Below are 22,433 nucleotides of genomic sequence, written 5' to 3'. Positions count from 1 at the left end.
AAAACCACTTAACTCTAATTTTTAACGGATATAGTAAAATGATGTCAATTATCTTCGGTATTGTCTCCATTATATGGAATTTGAAAATTATGTTAGTTAAGTGATGTTAACGTTTTACCAGTGATTTTTTGCTAAGTGTATAAACTGTTTTGGTTTCAAGTCATAAAAAATTTGTTTTTTTTTTTGCAATGTATACCTGATGTATATTTACCTTCATTATTTACCCGCTCGTAAATCTACAAATACATGTACATTGTACATATCTCGTCAATATTATTATTAGAAGTTGTGGTTTTTCGTTATAATTTTTTTCAACGTTATTTCGGGTAATTGAAGTCTTGTTTTAATATCTGCTATACATTCCTCCTCTAATACATTGTTGAATGTTCAAAATCTGTTATTTACTTTTTAAAGGTCAAATAACTTAAGAATCACTTAAAGAGTTAATGATTTTAAAGTCTAACTACGTAGATTTTTTTGTTGATTCAAACTTTTTTTGTGCGAAATAAATTTTGAAAAATTAAAATAGTTACAAACAAGTGTTCATGAATATAAAATTTTCTTACATATTTCTACTGACATTGACAACTTGAATGAATAGTTGTTGTCGTTTGATTTATTTATTTTTTTTCTGTAATTTAAATTTATATTCAATTATTGAACAGTATTGTGGTTGTGGATAAAAGAGTTTATTTTGTTAAAGGGTTCTCTACTGGTATGATAAATCTAAGAAATTTACATATTTGATGTTTTAAACATTTTATTAATCATAGCTGCTGGTTATCTACCTGAAAATGATTCATAAAAACTTCTACGAAAGAAAAACAATCAGAATCAATCATATTTCCAATTCAGTTTTGTAAGTCATCTTCTTAAAAAGTTAATACGCAATAATAATCAATACTAAACACTGTGTTAAATTAAATTTTTGAGCTTTTAACTACTGCTGTCTATCGATCGTTAACACTTTGGCAATATTTATCGTATTGTGTAAAATAACTACATACAAACATATAATCAACTTTTTTTCAAATGTGATCATGTAATAGTTACATGCAATGTAGTGCAAAACTGAGGCAACAGTTATAATTGATTAAGCAGATTTCTATTAATTTCTATTTGTAGTCATGCGTAACAAAATTTTATTTAATACAAACAATAATTTCTTGGTTATCAATGAAAAAGTGGTTATTCATTAATTGCACTTAAGCAGTAGGATGGCGTCATTTATATAAAGTCAACAATTTCGATCTTAAATGTATTTACATTTAATGTGAGTTCACTTTTAAAGATCTTCTATATATTCTCTGAGAGAGTACTTTTAATTACTTTAAGGGCCAATCTTTAGGTGAAGGATTAGGAATTAAATTAAAATTAATCATTGAAAGTTGTTTTTGAATACTCAATCAGCTAATTATGTTTAATAGTTTAAGCGCCCAATGGAGTTAGTTTCAACTTGAGCAAGAAATGCAAAAGTGTAAACAGCTGATGCAAAAAAAATTAATAAAATTTTTATTAAAATAAACATAAAAATGTTTGATTTATCGATTAGTATAAATTATGGAGACTTCACAATATATATTTTTTAGTTTTAAATTGTAGTTTTCATTAATTTTCATTATTTATTTACTATCTTCTTCTTCTTTTTTTAAACGTGCATTGTTTTGATAACAAACAGTGACGTTTTCTGTTGTTTTGTATGGCAACATTGCGAAGTTTAATCTTGTACTCAAAAACATCAAAGGGGATTAACATCAAAATCAATTTATTTTTAGATTATTCTGATTATTAATTGGAATTTGATTGCGAACTCATATAACCGCCCTAAATTAAAAGTTCATTACTCCCAGATAACCTGATTTACACCAGGCGCAATTTTTTGATTATCTATGAGAAAGAAAAAGACAAAAAGAAAATATGATTCTTCTTTTCTCTTTTTCCTACAAACTGATTTACAAAACATGTGCAGGAACAGCGTTCCTTTCAATATGTATATTTCTTACTCTTGTCGGATACATTGATAAATTCAGGGGATATGGGAACTATGTATTGATAGCTTTTCTTGACATATAAGATGCTTTAATTGACGTTGAAACCATTTGCATCTGTCAAAAAGACAAAACATATGAATTTTCTCTCCTCTTTCTCCTACAAACTGGCTTACAAAACATGCGCAGGGACAGTGTTCCTCTCAACATGCGTAAATCTGTTGAGACGGCTCTTCAAACTTTGGAATACTTTGAGAAATCCAGGGGTTATGGAAACTATGTATTGGTCGCTTTTTCTGACATGTAGGACGCTTTTAATTACGTTCAAACCACTTCTATCTGTCAAAAAGACAAACAAAATTGTTTTCTCTCCTTCTGCTCCTTCAAATTTGTTTTAAAAAAAATGAGCAAGTGCATATTCGCAATATGCATACACCAAGGATAAATCTCTTGAGACAGCTCTTCTTACTCTTGTCGGATACATTGAGAAATCCAGGAGCTATGAGAACTATGTATCGCTTTTCTTGACGTTGAGTCCACTTCTATCTGACAATCTTTCTCTTTCTTTACAGAGTTTCTTTCAGAGTTTTATTATGAATCCTCTTTAGGTGACACACTTATCTCTTAAAGAGTGATAAGATATACTCCAGGGTGGCGTACTTATGGAAAACTGCTATCAATAGATATCTGATAAAAGTATACTCTCTTGGCCGACAATGTAGGATTCGCGGTATCAGCCGATTACCTTGAAACTGGATCACAATAGTTAGAACAAACTCGAAAGATCGTAAGCTCATGGAATGTTAAAAGCGAACCTAGTGTAAATGCAAGAAAACCTAACATGAGCTATTCTTCGGAAAGTACAAGATCCTTAATTTTCCTTTTTCTAAATGGCGAAGTGTTAAAGCACTCGGATAACGCTTAAATATCTTAGATAAGAAACAATCTTGGAGCACTAATAAGCTCTCTGAAGCATCTGAAGCTATTACGGCGTTATATGTTTGTAGAAAGGGAATTAGAACATGCTGTGAAATGCCATTGTATGAGGCAGTTGTCTGGTGGTATGTGCTTGAAAATACTTTACACAGACAGCACCATGGAAAGGTTATGAAATTTAGAGCAATTCTCATAACTGGTGATATAAGAACAAGTCCTTCTTGTTCTGACTTCCAGTTGATCTTATAGCTAAACGAAATAATATGTTTACTACCGCCAAATTGAGCTTAATAGTTAATTGTATCTCTTTAAGACTCAATGATGCCTGCAGTATCATTCAATCTGTAGGATCTCAGTGGTAAAGAGGGAGTCGAATTTTCTAAGGTGCAATTGGATATCTAACAGAGATATCACAATTTATACCGATAGTCAAACTGTTAAGATGCTAACTGGTGTGTTTATTCACATCTAGAAATGTCCATGAACGTCTCTGAATAAGATGGCGAGACATTCGAACATTACCATAATATGGGTCAAAGGACATGGGAGTATGACAATAGTATTGTTAAAACAAATAGATCCACGCAGGTCTAATTGTTTTTAAGTCTTTATAAGACCGTTTATCGACTTTTGTAGAAATTAAAAATGATAATGAAGTAGATACTGTATCTCATCTTCTCTGTATCTATTCTCCCTTGGAAGAGGTTTGAAATCGAACTCTTGGGTCGGCCTACTTTGGTGATTTATTCGAGTTATAAAATGCGCTATGGACCTTATAGATTCACGCTGATCTTACTATTTCCTTACCCGCATATTCATAAATGCTTAATAATGTTATTGATGATTTATAGTGGGAATTTTGTATGGAAAATGCTCGTAATAAACCTAAAATAAGCGATCTCATTTTCTATGTATCTATCCTCTCTTGGAAGAGGTTTGAATTTGGATTCCTGGTTCGGTCTATTTAGGCGATTTATTCGACTTATCAAATGTTCAATTAGAATGTCTTATGGCGTTCGACAGAATAAGTGTGAACGCATCTTTATAACTCGTCTTTATTCTATGTTGATTTTGTCAGTTTCTTCAGTCTTTGTTCTTTCTGTCTTCTCTATTCTCTCATTCCATTATCTCTATTATTCTTACAGGAATTTTAATGTTCAATTACAGGTGAATTATTTATTTATGAATTTAGATAACTGCAACAGAATTCCATTCTGATCGAAAGTAAAATTTCTATCGAAATTTCATTAAGTAATGCAACCGTTTTGAAGTTGTCAAATTAAATTTTCAAAACTATTTTGGATTATATTTTCCAAAACTAAAAAAATCATTTTCTAAGAAAATTTTATTAATTACTTATTTGTTTTGCTCTCCAGTGTATGTATCAAGTAAAATACTGTTGCAAATTTACCAGTCTATTCAACCAGACGTTGTGTCTGTCTTTTAATCTATGTGTCTGTATATATGTTTGTTTGTCTGTCTGTCAGTTTTTGTATGTTGCTGTCAAGTTTTATGATAAACCCGAGGTTTCTGAAGTGATTGTCAAGAGCAGTGTTTTTATTAAATTAATAGATTAGAGTTTTAACTATTATATAGTTTTAGTAAATGCGTGTGCAAATGATTGTGTGTGAGTGTATTTTAGAGTTTATGAAATTTTGTCAGATTTTTCAAAATCAAAACAAATACAATATCAATATTTTTTTTTGTAGAAAACTTGATCCGGTATTTGAAGGTTATTTGTATTAATTAAATAATAGCAAATATGATAATAATACCATCAAAACGATTAAATATTAAAAGTGTATAGAATATTTTTAATATTGAACTAAATTAATTTGAATATTTTTAAATAAACGTTATAAATTAATGTATATAAATAAATTTAGTTTTATTTTTTACTAATTATTTCCTTTCTCTTTTATTTATTTTTTTCTTTTGCAGATCAATACAAATCTGTGATAAACCAAGAATCCACAAACAACAAAAAGCAGACAAATTTTTCAAGAATTAAATTAATTTACAAAAAAAAAAAAGAAATAAATTAAAAATCTATAGAGAAATTATTATTCATGTATTAATTGATTTATGTGCATTTTGTAAATTTTTACATTCCAACAACAACAACAAATAGTAATAATGACTAATTTGTGGACAAGATCAACAACGACAACAACAATATTGTTTGTCATTTTGGCAACACATTTAATCGGCCATGTGCATTCAAATGACAATTTGCGTGTTGCATACGAATGGAAAGAAATCGATTTTAAATATGCCAGTGCTGAGGAACGTTGGTCGGCCATTGAAAGTTTTGAATTCAAACCTGAAAATGTCATACCATTCGGCATTGAGGTATATCAATCAAGACTGTTTGTAACTTTGCCACGTTGGCGCGATGGTGTGCCGGCATCATTGGCCTACCTTGATCTAAATGGTAAGTTTGTTACAATGTTTTATGGCTCTTTAATTGGTCGTTGAACGTGAATTTTTGAAACAACTCAATTAAATTCGCTTAATAATAGAGTATTTTGTTTTTGTTAGTAAGACAAAAAAAGTAATTAGAAAATTTAATTACTTTACTTTAATTATACAGGTATTTAGCAGCTATTGCAAATGAAATAAATCAAACAAATTTATAACGATTAAGATATGTATGTACGTGTACATATGTATCTGTTTAAATAATACAATTCAGTATTATTATACTATTTTTTCGATTGATTAACATAGTTTGGCTAAATTTTAAATAAACATTTGTCCTATTCACAATCGGTGTTGTACAGTTGTATCGTAGTATGTCGTAATTTTTATACCCTACACCACTTTAGTGGGGAGGGTATATTGTTTGTAACGCACAATAATATTGGTCCTATACCCTCCTTAAAGTATACCAGTCGGCTCAGAATCATTTTCTAAGTCGATTTAGCTATGTTCGTCCATCCATCCATGTAAGCCTTGTAATCAAACTACAAGATGCAAATTTCCAAAATAATTCAATGAAATTTGGCACCTGATCTTCTATTGTCAAAGGGCTAAAACCTATTGAAAATTGTTAAGATCGGTCTATTATTTCATCTAGCGCCCATACAACTGCACCCTCGACAAAAAGTTGCAAAACCAAGTTCTATACTAGCCTTGATGACCCTCATGAACTTTATAATTATAGGGCCTTAATTGCTAGGGTCAATATATAATTTCATTCTTATTTTATAATTGAATTGTTTTTGTTAAAAAAAAAAAAATTATTTGAAAAATGTATATGACATACAACGCTACGACATCGATTGTGAATTGCACAATTGTTTTTTGTATTTGAAGAAAGTTCTAAAAAGACCTAAATGGTCTAATTGGATGTTTTAATAAGATTAAGAAGAAAGAAGGTATAGTCACATTAGTGAAACGATATAAAAGTATATAACGCATATATATGCAGAATTTCAATGGGTTAATAACATTTATTAGTCAATTATCGACGTTGTAAGTATTACCCGGAAGTGTATTCTATATGAGAGGTAGAATGAATTTTTCATACATTTTTTCCATATAGCGATTCTCAAAAAGTCAGTTTAGAGGTTTTGGCTAAGAAACTTTCTTATGTCGAATTTCATCTCTATTCTCGTACTATTTTGCCAATAATAATCGTTAAAGAACTTTTCTGAAGAGGACCTTATATGGAACGATCCACAAAAAATTGGTGATAAGAAACTTACTTATGTCAAATTTCATTAATATACTCGTATATTTAAACCAATTAAAGAGCATTAAAGTCATTTTCTGAGAGGGCCTTTATTGAGGGGAATACGACATGAATGATGGGGGTATACGGTGCTTATCCGCTCGTATACCTTGTGTGAGTCTGTTGTATGTTGTTCTCTTATGAGTGTGTCGGATAAATGAAAAGTATGCTGGATTGAATGGTGATGGATGAAATGTATCTTATACAATTGATACCATTGAATTTTTCTTCTGTGTTCGGAGTAAACTATGCTCATATCAGATTTACAACCGAGAACGGGACCAGAAATTCAATATACGTAAATTGCCACCGGCGTGAAGAAGCACAAGGGGACGTTGGTGAGTCGCTTATCCACTAGTTAAACAACACCACGTTAAGCACATCAATATTAACCGGGACTATAAATTGGTACAGTCTACTGCCTGACGTAGTCCTTGCATAGATTGAAAGAGGTCAAACCAGAGCACCGCATAATCTGGTACTACGGGTGGCCAGTTGCCCGCAGGACTATGTCCTGGATGGTCAGTTTGTTGAGGTTCCTTCGGGATCCACATAGAGGCCGTGGTTTAAACCCAAATTCGCGGGAAGAGTAAGTTACGGTTAAAGAACTGATGTAAGGTAATGTCAATATTTTGGATAAGAGGAATGACTGTGGGACTAAGCGATGGAAATGACTTGGTATTAATTGTATATGGTACGGGATGAATGTGGGGTATCTGGTGGGCCTCACCCACCCCTCTACCTATAATAAATTTGTCGTATGTTTTTCTCTTAAGAATGTGACGTATAAATGAGATGTATGCTAGGTCGTATGATGATGGATGAAAAGTTTTATATACAAATGATACCGTTGAATTTTCCTACCTTGTCCAGATTTGTTCAGAGTATACTCTGTTCATATCAGAATTACCACAGTGTGTCCCTGTGAGTTAGAATAAAATTTTCGGCTTATTTGATGGATTCGTACTTCGGTCCACCGGTTACATTTCTAGGTGCTGTTACCGAATCAACAGAGTCCATCCCATCTGCGTGGTTGTATACGTAAGTAATGTTTTACATCTCGGAAGTTAAGCAACGAAGCAGCAATGTTCTGAGATTAGATAGCTCGAATACTTTAGCAAAGTTCTTGTACCATGTACAAAAATTGCCAGCTGAGTTCTTCATGAAGGGTTCAAGGGCGATGGTTGACCGTTGTTCAAGTCTACCCAGTGGATGAAAAAGACCTCCGTGCCAGGTACTCATGTAAAGAACTTCGACATTCATTCATTCCTGAAATCTTGGGACCATGAACAGATTTAAAAATATTCTCAATAATATGTATAAATCCTTGTAAAAATAAACCAATAATGAGTCTACAGATCTATTAAGAATCGTACATTAACTGCAAAGAACCAAATAACTTTGTTCTAGAAAACAAAGTTATATGATTCGTACGATTAAAATTTACACTTTCGTCAAGAGTAAATTCTGCTTGACATAATATTTATTAAATTCTATAATATTTTCATGATGAGTAATTTAGCTAATTTTAAAAAGTCTAGTAAATTTTGATTTTATTGAGGAATTTCATAATTTTTATTTTCTCCTAAAATAAATTATTTAAAAACAAACACTTTTTTAAACCATAATTTGTTTTCTTAAATAAAATTTAGATTTTTTTCATTAATTAATAGAAATGCCGCTACCAACACCAACACCACCACCTACATACAAACATTTTAATGTAAAATTTTTGAAAAAAATATTTTTTAATAAAATAAATATAAATGAATGTACAAAAATTTCTTTTGATAATTCATTTATTTATTTAAGTTGTTTTTTTGTTCTTCTAAAATAAAATTATTAAAAGAAGAAAAATAAAATTAAATTGTTTGGTGAGCACACCACACACCTTAATTTGGAAAAAAAAGTTCAGTTGCCTTGATCTAAAAATGTTTTATTTGTAATAAAAAAAAACGAAAAAATAGAAAATAAAATAATTTTAATATTTCAATACAATTTTCTTTGGTTAATTTTAGCATAAAAAATTGTTTTAATTGAAATGAAAATATGGGCAGAAAATTTTTTATTTTTCACAATATTTCTTTTAATGATAAATATTTTACTTAATGCTAAATCTTTCAAAAACAATTTGTCATTTGATTGAAACTTAATTGAAGATGCTCAAAATTTTTATACAAAATTTAAATATATTTTGCGGATATTTTTTTTGAAATATTTGTTTACTCAATCATTGTCTTACTAATTGCGCATATTAAGAAAATTATTTAAAACGTATTATGTATTTTTTTCAATTCATTTATTTTTAATAATTGTTTGTGATTTTAGATTTAAACTTAATACAAAAGATCAATCACCTTTTTGTAATCAATTTATTTGCACTGACTAACAGTCATTTTTATAAAGAATACTGAACTGGAATATTTACGACTATTTATACGCTAAACGATTAGTTAAACTCTCGTAAATTTTATATAATTTGCTAATTAGTTGTTTAAATATAACAAAAATTATTTGAACCAAATAAATATATATTTATGTACATATATATGCATGTTTACATATTTACTTTCATTATTATGCTAATTTATTTTATTATTATTTGTTTGTGGTTAAATGCAATTTTAACACAATTTTTTAACACAACAATTAATTTTATTGCCATAATTAACATTAACAAACATTATTTAAAACATTTATTTGTATTGAATAAATAACAATAACAAATCTTAAACAGAAACATCTTAAAAAGTTTGGACAAAAATTTCCTAGATTTAGTCATTATTAAACTGAATACTTAAAAAAATTTACTTGAATTATTGGGGTTTTGATCATGAACTTGTTTTCTTATTCTTCTCTATTTGGTTATATCTATAAATAATTGTTGTTATTGTAATTTAATATAGAATTTAGTATAGCTGATGGTTGTTATTATTAGTAATTTTTTTTTTTTGGCAAAACATTCGTAAAAAAAATAATATAATATTCTGATTAATTATAGATTTGGTAGAAAATTTGTTTTCTTAACATTTCTTAAAGTATATTTTCACATGTGTCTTCACAAATATGGATAAATCGAAAGACTTTGTAATTACACTGGACAACGATAAAAAACTTTTTCCAATAAAAACAAATCCTCATGTCTGTCTACTTGTGTTCCAAATGTTTGATTCTGTAACTTGACTGATTATTGACCGTCCCTGCACATAGTCTTTAAGTTGTAATACATGGTTGTCAGATCTTACAATGTTGTCAGTAAAATGTGCTGAAAATGTGCAACATTGTCAGAAAAAGCATCACTGACAGAAATGTCGAGAGTTTTAAGTGAGCCTTGACGGCCTTATCTCACGGTGGTCTTTTTCATCCACTGTGTAGATTTGAGAACGGTCTACCATCGCCCCTTTTTTCTTCAATGAAGAACACAGGTGGCAATTTTTGTACATGCACAAGTACTTTGCTGGAGTACTCGAGCTATCTAATCTCTGACCATTGGATGGCCTCTGTTGATTCGGCAACAGCGCCTAACCGGTACACCGAAGTACGATCCATCAATAAGCCGTAAACATTGTTCTTACTCACAGGGACACAATGTGGTATGAACAGGGTATACTCTGAAGATATCTGGGCAAGGAAGGAAAATTCAGTGATATCAAATGTATATGATACCTTTCATACGACACATTCATAAGAGAAAAACATACGAGGCATTCATTATAGGTAGACGGGAAGGTGAGGCCCGCCGTACACCTCATTCATCCCGTACCATATACAATTAATACCAACTCATTTACAACGCTTAGTCCCACAGCCACTCCTCTGTGGGTTATCTGTTGTTTTTTGGCAACAGCACCGAATTTATCCCGAAATATTGACTATTATCATGCATCAGTCTTTTCTCCCCGCGAATTTGGGTTTAAACCACATCCACTAAGTGGATCTCGAAGGAACCTCAACCAACTGACCAGCCAGGACATAGTCCTGCGGGCAACTGGCCACCCGTAATACAACATTATGCGGTGCTCTGATCTGACCTCTGGCAATCTATGCAAGGACTAAGCCAAGCAGTAGACTGTAAAAAATTTTTAAGTCCCGGCCAGACTGGAGGTACTGGCCACCTTTTTATACCCCGGAATTGCAATAACACCAAGGCGGAGGTCTCGCCAAGGTAACATGCCCTTGGGCGGAGTATCACTGACAATGTTGCAAGACAAAAAGTTGACACTTTGTTAGACATTTTCTGCACATTTTACTGTCAACGTTGTAAGATCTATCAAAAGCGGGTGCGGCACCTCCCATATGATATAAGTACACAAATTCGTATAACAGGTAAACAATCAAAGATAAACATTTTGAATTAAGAGAAATCCAAATTTTTGGATTAGGAAATAGCTGGATAATAGAGGGTTTGACACTTGTCATATGAAGTAATGGAGTCCAATAAATATATATATTCACATTTGTATATAGAGGCGACTCCAGTAGTTTTCACCAAAAAAGATAATATGAAAAATCCTAAAGAATTAATTATCTATTTTGCGATTAGGGCATCGAAGCATACTTGATATAGGTTAGGTTATCACATGTAGCCGTTTCGGCTTTACTTGGGTCCATGTTGATCCCTTTGTAATAATACCTGTAAGAGAAGAAAGAGAGATATAGCAAGTATTTGTTCAAAAATTGTGAACTGGGAGCCAAGTTTATCTGAATGAATGTGATATAAATCTGATTTATAGATTTTCCCAAGAATTTTTCTGACGGAGATCGTATTAATATGGAAAACAGCTATAAAGTGACACTTTATGTTGATAGTCAGGTAGATCTTAGAGTTTTGAAATTTCATACGTTGCATTCTATCTTGGTAACTAGATGTAAAAGAAGTCTAGAAATCATATATTGTATCATGAAAGCAGTCGAACTGGCTAGACATGTCTCGGATCAGGACCTTAATAGTAAAGACTAATCTCCAAAAAATTCCGTTATAGTTTCTACGCACTATAGCCGAAGTTAAAGCAACCCGATTAATTAGTATTGGACAGTAAGAGTATAAGGACTCTAGTCCTATAACATGCAGAATTTATGTAAGTTGTGTGAAGACAAAGAAAAGTAACGGAGGGATATAATTTTTGTTATTATTATATAGGAAGTATATTCCACGTAGAACTAGAAGATGTGAATTAGGTGACTCTTTTGGTTTCGTTATTTAGGTAACAGAGATTTCCATATTATGACCATTTTCTTCTTTTTTTACCATTTGGAGGGGAAATTTACTTTTCACATCTATCGCTCTCTTAACATTTTGATTTCTTTCCGTATTCTTTGCTCTTTTAGAGCGGGTTTTTAAGTTGGCAATCAAATGCCAATTAATAATAAGATTAGATAATCTAAAAATAAATAGTTTCTGATGTTAAGGCCCTTTGATGTTTTTAAGTTCAGCTGTGTACACTTTTACATTTCTTGCTCGAGTTTAAACCACCTCCATTGATCGTTTAAACCAGCAAACAAAATTAGCTGATTGAATATTCAAAAACTACTTTCGAGGATTAATTTTAATTTAATCCCTAATCCTTTGCCTAAAGATTGGCCCTTAAAGATTCACCACTTTCACATCTATTGCTCTCTTAACATTTTAAATTCTTTCCATATTCCTTGCTCTTTAAAGGATTCACTATTTTGGAGACCTTTAAAATTCTTAATATTAAGTCTAAAACGTTTTTTGCAAAATTGGCTTTTGTTGGTTTCTGTAATTTATTTAATAATTTATATTTCCACAAATATTTATCTAAAATATATTTTTGTTTACTACAATTTTTACGCATTCCAGATAAATATATATTGAATGTGTTGGTACATATGTATGTGCATTTGTTTACAAATTGTATTTTTAATTTTGTAAATTACGTTTTTGTTTCAACAAATTGTGTTTTCCATTTTTGAAAGAATGCGTTACCAACCTATCTTGTTGAATGCTGTCAACAGTGTTACCGTTGTCTGAACAGTGTTACCTTACACTTGTTGTGATCCTTTTCTAAAATAAAGGAAATATATCATTTTGTATTGAAATAGGATCCATTTCCTTACCATCAGCTAAAAAATAATTTGATAACAATATTCCCGTCAGTATGCTCTCCAACAACAATGTGAGTGTGACTTACTTTGTCTCTGTAATCATTCGAAATAATCAGGTCTGTCAGAATTCCATTCCGATTGAAAGTGGAATAACTAAATTAGAGTATCTCTATTCTCAAACTTTATAATCATACCCAAAAGGTTCGATAGGACGTTTCTTAGACATTAAATAATAGATTATATTTTTATTTGACTAGATTATTATAAATCTATATATAAAATAATCGCCCTTTCTAATTTTCTTTACAGACACTGCAACAAAATCCGCCGCTCTAATACCTTATCCCAGTTGGGAAGCACACAATCTCAATGAAATGAATCCAGAATTGGTATCACCCTTTCGCATGCGTGCCGATCGTTGTGGACGTTTATGGGTGTTAGATTCTCGTATTTCCAGTGTATTAGAGGAGACCATGCTCTATGGACCTGCTCAGCTTTTAATATACGATTTACACAATGACAATCTACTCAGACGTCACATTTTCCCCGAAGATCAAGTTAAAGAAAGTTCATTTTATGCCAATTTGGCCATAGAAGATGGTGACTGTGATAACACCTTTGCCTATGCAGCAGATTTGGGTAGCCCTGGTTTAGTGGTTTATTCGTGGAAACAGGAAGAATCTTGGAGAGTTCAACATAATTATTTCCATCCCGATCCATTGGCTGGAAATTATAGTATTGGTGGTCGTGATTTTCAATGGGATGATGGTCTCTATGGTTTGGCTTTAAGTAAAATGCAACAAGATGGCTATTCCACATTATATTTTCATCCTTTGAGTTCGACCATGGAATTTGCTGTCAGCACCATGATTTTACGCAATAAAACTTTAGCCATCGAAGGTCAAATATATAAAGAATTTAAAATATTAGGCTCTCGCGGACCAAATGCTCAGGCGGGTGCTTCATTTTTGGATCAATTAACGGGAGTTTTATTTTATGCTTTGCCCAATTTAAATGCCGTTGCCTGTTGGAAAACTTCTAATCGCGCCTACACCATCAAGTCTCAAGGTCGTGTCTATATGAATCCCATTGAAATGGTTTTCCCCAGTGATATTAAAGTTGATGATCAAGATCGTCTTTGGGTGTTATCAAATCGTTTGCAGGAATATCTCTACGGTGAACTCTTTCCAAATTCCGTAAATTTCCGTATTTTAACAGCTCATGTTAAGGATGCCATTGAAAATACCGCTTGTGATATTAAAACCAAACCTCTGCCGGAAATCATTAATAAATTAGGCGATATTTTAAATACGGCCTCAAATAACAATAGAAACAACAATAATAATAGATCAACATCTGCTGGATCACAGGTGTTGTTGGCGAATTTGCTTCTTTTGGCAGCAGTTCTAATGTCGTTGTTGAGGTGATAAACCTGTTGGAAATTTGATCTTGATAATTGTTTTAGGTTTTAGTTTTTAAGGCCATTTAATATTATTTTAATTATATACATATTTTATTCTAGTTTTTGTATAGTATTTGTTGTAAATTTATTGAAAAATGATTTATTTAAATGTTAAAAATTACCTCAGTAGTAAACTAAATAAAGTATCTGATTAATTCGTATTTTTAGAGAAAAATTAAAAATAAATTAATAAGTTATTAATAATATAAATTTAATATTATTGTAATTAATTTTATTAGAGTTATCGTAACAAAGTTTAAACGCACCTGCAGCAGAGATATTTTTAAGTTGATTTACAGTTTATCGGGTTCGTAGGTGAAATGGAGCCAGTGGGTACTCTCTACGGATTTATTTTTCATAACACTAAGATCCGAATGATGCAAATTATTGCGTCTATTTTTGTTGGATATGTTAAATATATATAAACATGTCCCTTTAAAATGTTAAAGGCTTTTTCACTTATCCCGTCATTCCAGTTTTCAATGATTTTGTTGATGTTTTCTGATTATATGTATCTCTCGAATGGCTTTAACGATATTAACCTTATAATTTGGATTGTTTCAGTTTGCAAATAATTTTGCATTATTTCCAAACTTTGTTCAAGTATAAATTGATTTATTGTAGCCCACTGATATAGAATTAACAATTTTTTATGATCAGCACAGAAGATGGACCATGTTCATTTAGAGCATTGTGTTGGAACTAGAAAAAATAGGAAGTCTGTTCCACATACGAACAGAACGGCTGAATAATGAATTTTCCCTGTAATGTGTTGAGCAATTCACTGGGCAATCGAACACAAACGAATGTAGTATTGATGAATGTCGAATAATAAAACCTATTGCCCAGATATCAAATGAACACATTTTATTGTAATATCGATAGAACTCGATTTAGAGAGTGAATACAGTTAGCTACTCTACTTTCAAGTCATCTATTGTAAATAATGATCAGATGGAGAGAAGTATGTCTTACTTTAGTCCAGAAGACATCACACTGTAATTCAAAAGTTTCTGATTCCTTACTATATCCACTCATAGATAAAGATGGAACCATACTCATATTTAAGCTAATAAGCTACATTGAGTCTTAGGGAAGTTGAAATCGAATCTATTAGCTGGACAGGATAACTGACTGATTCCTTAAGATAAAGATGGAACCATACTCTTATTTAAGCAAAAAAGCAACATTGAGACTTAGGAAATCGTTGAAATCGCATCCATTATCTCGACCGAATAAGAATAGCACACATTGCTTGAACTCGTTTGGTGAAATTCCATCCGCGTATAACAACTCGTGTTGGCCTTATTTCAGGATGGTATTATTCAACAACTGGGTGACCTGGGTTACTTCTTTTCCGTTTACAACCACGGAATCAGCTCTGTTAAGTCGGCCGCTATATCGAAAGTACAAACTGTGGTAAATCTGGCATTAATAGAGTAAATATATCTGAACATGAAAGGAAAATTCAATGGTATCAGTTGTATGAGATTCCTTTAATCACCATTCAACCTTTTCCCATTCATTTGATACACCCACTCTAGAATATCCCTACCGTATACCTTACATTCATACCCTGTATCATATACACTTAACACCAACTCATTTCCCACAGTGACTCCTTTGTGGGGTATGTGTTAACTTCTGCAATAACACTGAATATATTTCCAATTATAGACTTTATCCCATATCAGACTTTTAACCAACATTCCCTTCCCGCGATTTTAAATTTAAAACACAAACCAGCCCATCCACCTATCTAAAACAAAACAAAGTCTCAAACTCGGCCCTGAGGTCTTAAGATTTTGTAGTTTTCATTGCAATGAAAGGCCGAGGATACAGTTGATCATCATTAGTTTATAGTTCCGGTAGACTAGATTTATTGTAGCTCATCGTTTCCTCGGGCTTGCAATAACACCAAGATGTAGTTTTTCATCAATGTGACATATCCCCGGGTGAACAAATCGTATTGTATGTTCTCTGAGAAATCGAGAGAAAAGCTATTAGTTTTAATAGGTATCCACCATGTCACACTCTTTCAAATGCCTTGGAAATATACAGAGCTATTACTTTTCTTTAGCCAAAAGGTTATAGAACATGTCAAAAATATATACTGGACCTAGTGGAACATGTCAAAAATATATACTGGACCTAGTGGACAGCTATATACAAACACCAGATGACCCTATCGTTTATCAGACATACAAATCGTTTTGAACTGTAAGACATTGATTGCAGTTAGGAAATCGTAGTAAAGCTTAATTATAGAGCTATAAAGTGACAGTCAAAACGGGTCTATGGTTCTATCTTAAAAACACAGAAACTATCTACCTATATACTACACAAATATTCAGAATAAAGTTCTTACCATCACGGTATGCGTAAAATAATTTCCGACTGCTAAAACAACAATTTGAGCGATATCAACCTTGCATCGTAGGGGTATCAGAAAACTTGATTATAATCGGGATAATGAAAGGTAGTTAAACCCAACCCAAAGGTAGAAAACAATATTGTTCTATTATTCCAAATGCTAATATTTACTGAACATTAATATTAGACAAATTTAAATATTTTTATTATTAATTAAAATTTCCAGGAAAATTTGTATTAGTTCTACAACTAGTTCTAGAACACATGATTTTAGCCTGAACTAGTTCTAGTTTGGCGTTGAGACCAATATTCTTTTTTAGCGTTTTTTTGAAATTATTAAGATTAGGAGTAATTTTGAGAAACTGTTGTGGAATTTTTACTATTGTACCAATGTTATTTACAAAACTTACATACATATACATTTTCTTACGTAAAATTTCATATAATACTTCCGCACCTCAAATTTTTTAAATATTTTTTGTAAGGTTACCATTTACTTAGGAAGCTCTTTAATATCTTGTAGTTCAGTGGAATGCAAAAATATACATTTGAACACGTTTTCTATTTCGATAAAAGTTTATAAATTTTGATTTTTTTTTAATTTTTTCAATTAATTCCAAGAAGTTGTTTCAAAACTAGTATGCGTTCCATTGAACTAGTGCAGTAGCAATGTATAACTAGTTTCAAAGAACTAGTTCCTTGAAAACTATTTAGAAGTATTTAAGAACCACAACAGTATTCTAATCAGCGGGTTCCAGAATTAATGGCGACACTACTAGATCCAAGACTGTTGTTTAAGAATCTGAAGTGGTGCTGTTTTCACTCGTTCTAGAACTAGTAGTTTTTAGAACAAGTTCTAAAGTTTTTCCTGGGTTATTACATTTACAATATTAATAAAAATATATTGGGGCTATATGTTAAACAACATTTTAATATTTAGCTTTATAAATAGTAGCGATATCAACTGTAGTTTCTGAATCTTTATCCAACTCTTCATGGTCCTTAATACGTTTTTCATTTTTATGTTGCATTTTCTTAATGACCCCACCGCATAACAAGAGAGTTATCTGTAAATATTTAAAAATTAATATAAAAAACATAATTAACATTAAATAACAATATAAATTACATGTTCTAAAATGCCAATTAAACCCAAGACAGATAGACCCAAGAGGAAACCCAAAGAACCGCCAACATCGGCTATAAATTGTGTTGTATCGTAACTTGGTCGCTCTTCGATCATCTGCTAAATAAAAATTTACATTATTTTTTTATATTTAGTAAATAGTAATTTACAATAAATCGTTACGGATATTAATTTTGTGGTATAATATATATAGATTTGAGTATTGGGTTCGGCATAAGCAAAACTTTTACGATTTTGAATGTAAGCGGAAAATATTCTCGATTCACAGGGTTGTGCACAATTACAGTCGACACGATCATCATCGCTATCATAAACTCTGAAAAAAGGAGATTGTTAGGCGATACATTTTGTAATAAAACTTATTTCGAAAGTCTCACTTTCCATATTCGCCAATAAGTTTCATCATTGTCTTGTAATTCGAACAGTGAGGCCAATGAGCATCAGGCATCCAGGGTCCAGAACAATTTGATTTTCTACCCAATTCATGCCAAATACAAATTTCACCACACTTTAAGCAATTATTTTATGAATTATTATTTATAATTGTTATGATCGTTTAATAACTCACCTTTAAATCACTGTAGCCCTCTTTTCGATTACAATAATTTTGTTTCGTTTCAATATTTGAAAAATACTGACTCTGTAATTTAATTTCGATATCTTCATTTATATCGGCAAATACATATTCCACCCGACCCGAAGCTTTCATATTTATCTCTAAATAATAAATTACTCAATATGTTATTACAATTTGATGACTTTTGAATTATTTTTATACCCGTAAAATTTTCTCTCATATCATGTATATATAAATGCCAACCTGGCGGATTTTCAAAGAATCCCGTCTTTATTTCTTCTTTAGTAAGATGGTGTTTTAACGTAATCGCATAACCGGTCGATTTACTTGCTCGTTTGAGAGATATTTTTGGTCGTATCGTATGACAACGTCCCATATAGAAATGTAAACTATCCGTGATTTCCACAACTTGTTGTTGTTTTATTTTATATAAAATAATTAGGAATCTAAATTATTTAATTGATTTATTTTTTCTCCCACAACTACTCACATTCTTCGAATCCATTTAATCCATATTGGTATTTGGAAAATGTTTCACTTTCATTAAAAGTTGTATTTGTAAAAAAATCCAATAATTCAACATCATCATAAGGATAATCAGACCAACAACTGCTATATTTTGGATGTGTACAGTCATTACCGGATATTTTCTGGAATTTTTTTTTATCAAAATATGAAAAAATAATTTTAGATTTTGTTCGGTTTTATTATATGATAGAATTGCGGAACGCACAGAATGCTAGTGAGATTATCATTTGGAAATCTTAACTATTCAGTGAAGAAAGTATTTTTTGTTCAGACATACGCTCTAAGCAACTCTATAAAATAAATATACAAATATATGATAGTATGGATCTGTGGATCTTAGTTATCGATTTCCTTTTGGGTTACAATGTTTATTTGACTATTCGGAAAGAATATTATAATGTCAGTGCGGTATCAACGAAATCCCTTACCGGAACTAACACTGTAGGTGCTAAATGACTATTCGGGAATGTTGGAAATTTTTATTAAGTATGGAACTAAAACTGAACTAGAACTGAACTAGAACTGAACTAGAACTGAACTAGAACTGAACTAGAACTGAACTAGAACTGAACTAGAACTGAACTAGAACTGAACTAGAACTGAACTAGAACTGAACTAGAACTGAACTAGAACTGAACTAGAACTGAACTAGAACTGAACTAGAACTGAACTAGAACTTAACTAGAACTGAACTAGAACTGAACTAGAACTGAACTAGAACTGAACTAGAACTGAACTAGAACTGAACTAGAACTGAACTAGAACTGAACTAGAACTGAACTAGAACTGAACTAGAACTGAACTAGAACTGAACTAGAACTGAACTAGAACTGAACTAGAACTGAACTAGAACTGAACTAGAACTGAACTAGAACTGAACTAGAACTGAACTAGAACTGAACTAGAACTGAACTAGAACTGAACTAGAACTGAACTAGAACTGAACTAGAACTGAACTAGAACTGAACTAGAACTGAACTAGAACTGAACTAGAACTGAACTAGAACTGAACTAGAACTGAACTAGACCTGAACTAGAACTGAAATAGATCTGAAATAGAACTGAACTAGAACTGAACTAGAACTGAACTAAAACTGAACTTGAACTGAATGGATATACAGTATTACTTAGAGATCGTACATGGGTAATCCGAGCATTCCAGAATTTTTGTCTCTACGAATAGTTAGAGGACATTAATTGGATCCCTGAAAAGTCTCATTGTAGATTCACTTGAATATCAGAATAAATTTTAAAATTATACATTAAAATATAGATCCATATTTTATATATTTGTAACTAATATACATAAGTATAACCGAAATTATTTTACTCACTTTTAATTCTTTAGTTTTATAGGGAGGATCACGACATATTGTTATAGCTGGCATTTCAATCGTTTCGTTTAAATTGTAATAAGAATGTGTGGATATTGGCGGATTATCCAATTTTGAAAAACACTCATATAACTACAAGAAATATTTTTTAAAAACTAATATTTTTAAATATTTATTTTTTTTTAAGAAAATACCTGCACAATAACAATAACACAACAGATGAATAGAACTAAATAACGAATAAGTTTTGCCGGGTCCTTTAACAGCCAGGCTTTCAATTCCGACCAATAGCCCATTGAAATAAATGCAGCTACTAATTCGAACCTTAGCTACAGAATTGAGTTTAAGAACTGAATGTTAGTTTGATGCAAATCCATTACCATTAAAATTGCTTCGCAAAACATCTTGTTGAAATTCCCACGTAGAATATTGATAATAGATAACATTTGATAACAAATGTTTTTCTCCCGTTTTTCTACTTTTATTGATTTATGCTCGTAAATGATTTTTTTATCAATTTAACTGTAACTATATGTTGTACTAGATAAATCGAAATTTGAGTCGATTTCAGGAATATACAATAATCGATGTCCATGCCAGACATGATTTACATGATTTTTCACGAACACTCGTGGATAACTAAGTACAAATAATTGGGAAATATATTGAACTTTTTTTGTACACATACCGAAGATGACACTTGAACATGGAAGAGATAAATGGGAAAATTTATATGCTACGGTATTTTTTTTATAAACCGTATCATTGATAAAAATAATATTTGTATTATCTTTATTATTTCCTACATCACTTTAGTGGAGAGGGTTTATTGGGTTTGTGCTGATGTTTGTACATACAAAAATATTCGTCTTTACCCACCTTAAAGTATACCAATCGGCTTAGAATCGTTTTCTGAGTCGATTAAGGTATGTCCGTTCGTCTGGCTGGCTGCCCATGTAAACCTTGTGCGCAAGGTACAGGTCGCAATTTTCAAGATAATTGAAACACACTCTCTTTTTTGGCCCAAGGACGAAGCTTATTGAAAATGGTTAAAATAGTTTTTAATAATTCGCCTAGCTCTTATACAACCGTACTCTCCCAAATAGGGCCTTTGGGCTCATAATTAAGTTAAAAATTTTGTCAACAAAATCGGAAAAATTCAGTTTTATTGAACGTTTACTAATTTTGTAATGATCGGCCCTCATTTGATCCTAGCCCGTAGACGTGAGTTCCTCTATAATCATTTAAAACGAATGGCCCATATTTTCCTCTACTCCCCTTTGAGCCCTTATGTAAAAAATCTCTTTTTTTGCCAAAAAAGTGAAAATATTCCGGAATAAAGCTTTTTTTTAATAGTCGTCATTTTTAACATACTGGTGTAGGGTATCATATGGTCGGCTATATCCGACTTTACATTCATACTTGTTTTCTTTTTGTAATCGATTGTGAATTTAGTTTGTGTATAAAACTAGAGCCACAAGTTAAAATTATCTTAATATACATACTACATATTTGTATATATGAAAATGTCAAGAAAGCTCAAGTTATTATTTTCTCTAAATACATGTGCGATAATGGCAGTATTTTTTGGACGTCGGTTTTTGAATTTGTAAGTTCATACTTCGAAAAAAGTATTCCTTTCATTAAGAGCTAAAGGCACAACTTTCCGTTATGTTGGTTTTTAATCGTCCATGTCCTATCTATTTATTATGGGTATAAATTATTTAATTGATTTCACAGATAATATCTCCATAAAATGATTGTGTTAACTAATATTTATTACTTTACGTTTCGAATGTAATCATCCGTAAATATATATATATATATATATATATATATATATATATATATATATATATATATATATATATATATATATATATATATATATATATATATATATATATATATATATATATATATATATATATATAATATATATATATATATATATATATATATTTTATCATTCCCCCCATAAAAAAACCGATTGTAAACAAGAAATACTTAGTTAACCTATAAACATTAGAGTTTCCCCATCAATAGATTAACTCTAAATTTAAACAAATCCCATAACCAAATTATAAGCATGTTTCCCTAAGAGCGAGTTTTTGAGATGACAGTCAAATGTCAATTAATAATCAGATTAGTTAATCTAAAAATAAATTGATTCGGATGCGTTAATCCTCTTTGATGTTTTTGAGTACAAGATTAAACTTCTCAGTGTTGCCATACAAAACAATAGAAAACGCCACTGTTTTGTTATCAAAACAATGTATGTTTTAT

General features: G+C 31.1%; 3 protein-coding genes across 4 annotated transcripts in view; 2 read left to right on the top strand and 1 right to left on the bottom strand.

Annotated features, from left to right (window-relative positions):
• LOC111678368 (BUB3-interacting and GLEBS motif-containing protein ZNF207) overlaps positions 1 to 4,929 on the top strand; it is a 58,389-nt gene extending 53,460 nt beyond the window's left edge. Inside the window, exon 6 of the mRNA XM_046956487.1 lies at positions 4,866 to 4,929. Coding sequence (XP_046812443.1) covers positions 4,866 to 4,883 — 18 coding nt within the window. The 3' untranslated portion in view covers positions 4,884 to 4,929. The remainder of the gene's footprint in view (positions 1 to 4,865) is intronic.
• LOC111678361 (protein yellow) lies at positions 4,930 to 14,403 on the top strand. Its single transcript, XM_023439658.2, has 2 exons — positions 4,930 to 5,358; positions 13,036 to 14,403. Exons 1-2 carry the CDS (start codon positions 5,061 to 5,063, stop codon positions 14,151 to 14,153), a joined length of 1,416 nt encoding a protein of 471 aa, XP_023295426.2. The 5' UTR covers positions 4,930 to 5,060; the 3' UTR covers positions 14,154 to 14,403.
• A 2,808-nt stretch (positions 14,404 to 17,211) lies between these two features.
• Positions 17,212 to 20,759, bottom strand: LOC111678365. 2 transcript variants are annotated; one of them, XM_046956500.1, is made up of 9 exons: positions 20,342 to 20,759; positions 20,148 to 20,279; positions 18,776 to 18,935; positions 18,487 to 18,693; positions 18,277 to 18,425; positions 18,086 to 18,216; positions 17,871 to 18,024; positions 17,691 to 17,807; positions 17,212 to 17,628 (listed from the first exon to the last, which is right to left on the bottom strand). In XM_046956500.1, the coding sequence occupies exons 1-9, from the start codon at positions 20,441 to 20,443 to the stop codon at positions 17,491 to 17,493; spliced, it is 1,290 nt and encodes a 429-aa protein (XP_046812456.1). In that variant the 5' UTR covers positions 20,444 to 20,759; the 3' UTR covers positions 17,212 to 17,490. The 2 variants fall into 2 exon arrangements, with proteins under 2 accessions (XP_046812456.1, XP_023295430.2); XM_023439662.2 differs by having other exon boundaries at positions 17,691 to 17,804.
• Positions 20,760 to 22,433: the final 1,674 nt, after the last annotated feature.

Source organism: Lucilia cuprina, chromosome 2 (genome assembly GCF_022045245.1).
Source record: "Lucilia cuprina isolate Lc7/37 chromosome 2, ASM2204524v1, whole genome shotgun sequence".
NCBI classification, from domain to species: Eukaryota; Metazoa; Arthropoda; class Insecta; order Diptera; family Calliphoridae; genus Lucilia; species Lucilia cuprina.
Note: the sequence above shows the minus strand (reverse complement) of the source record. Positions and strands in the feature narration are given on the sequence as shown.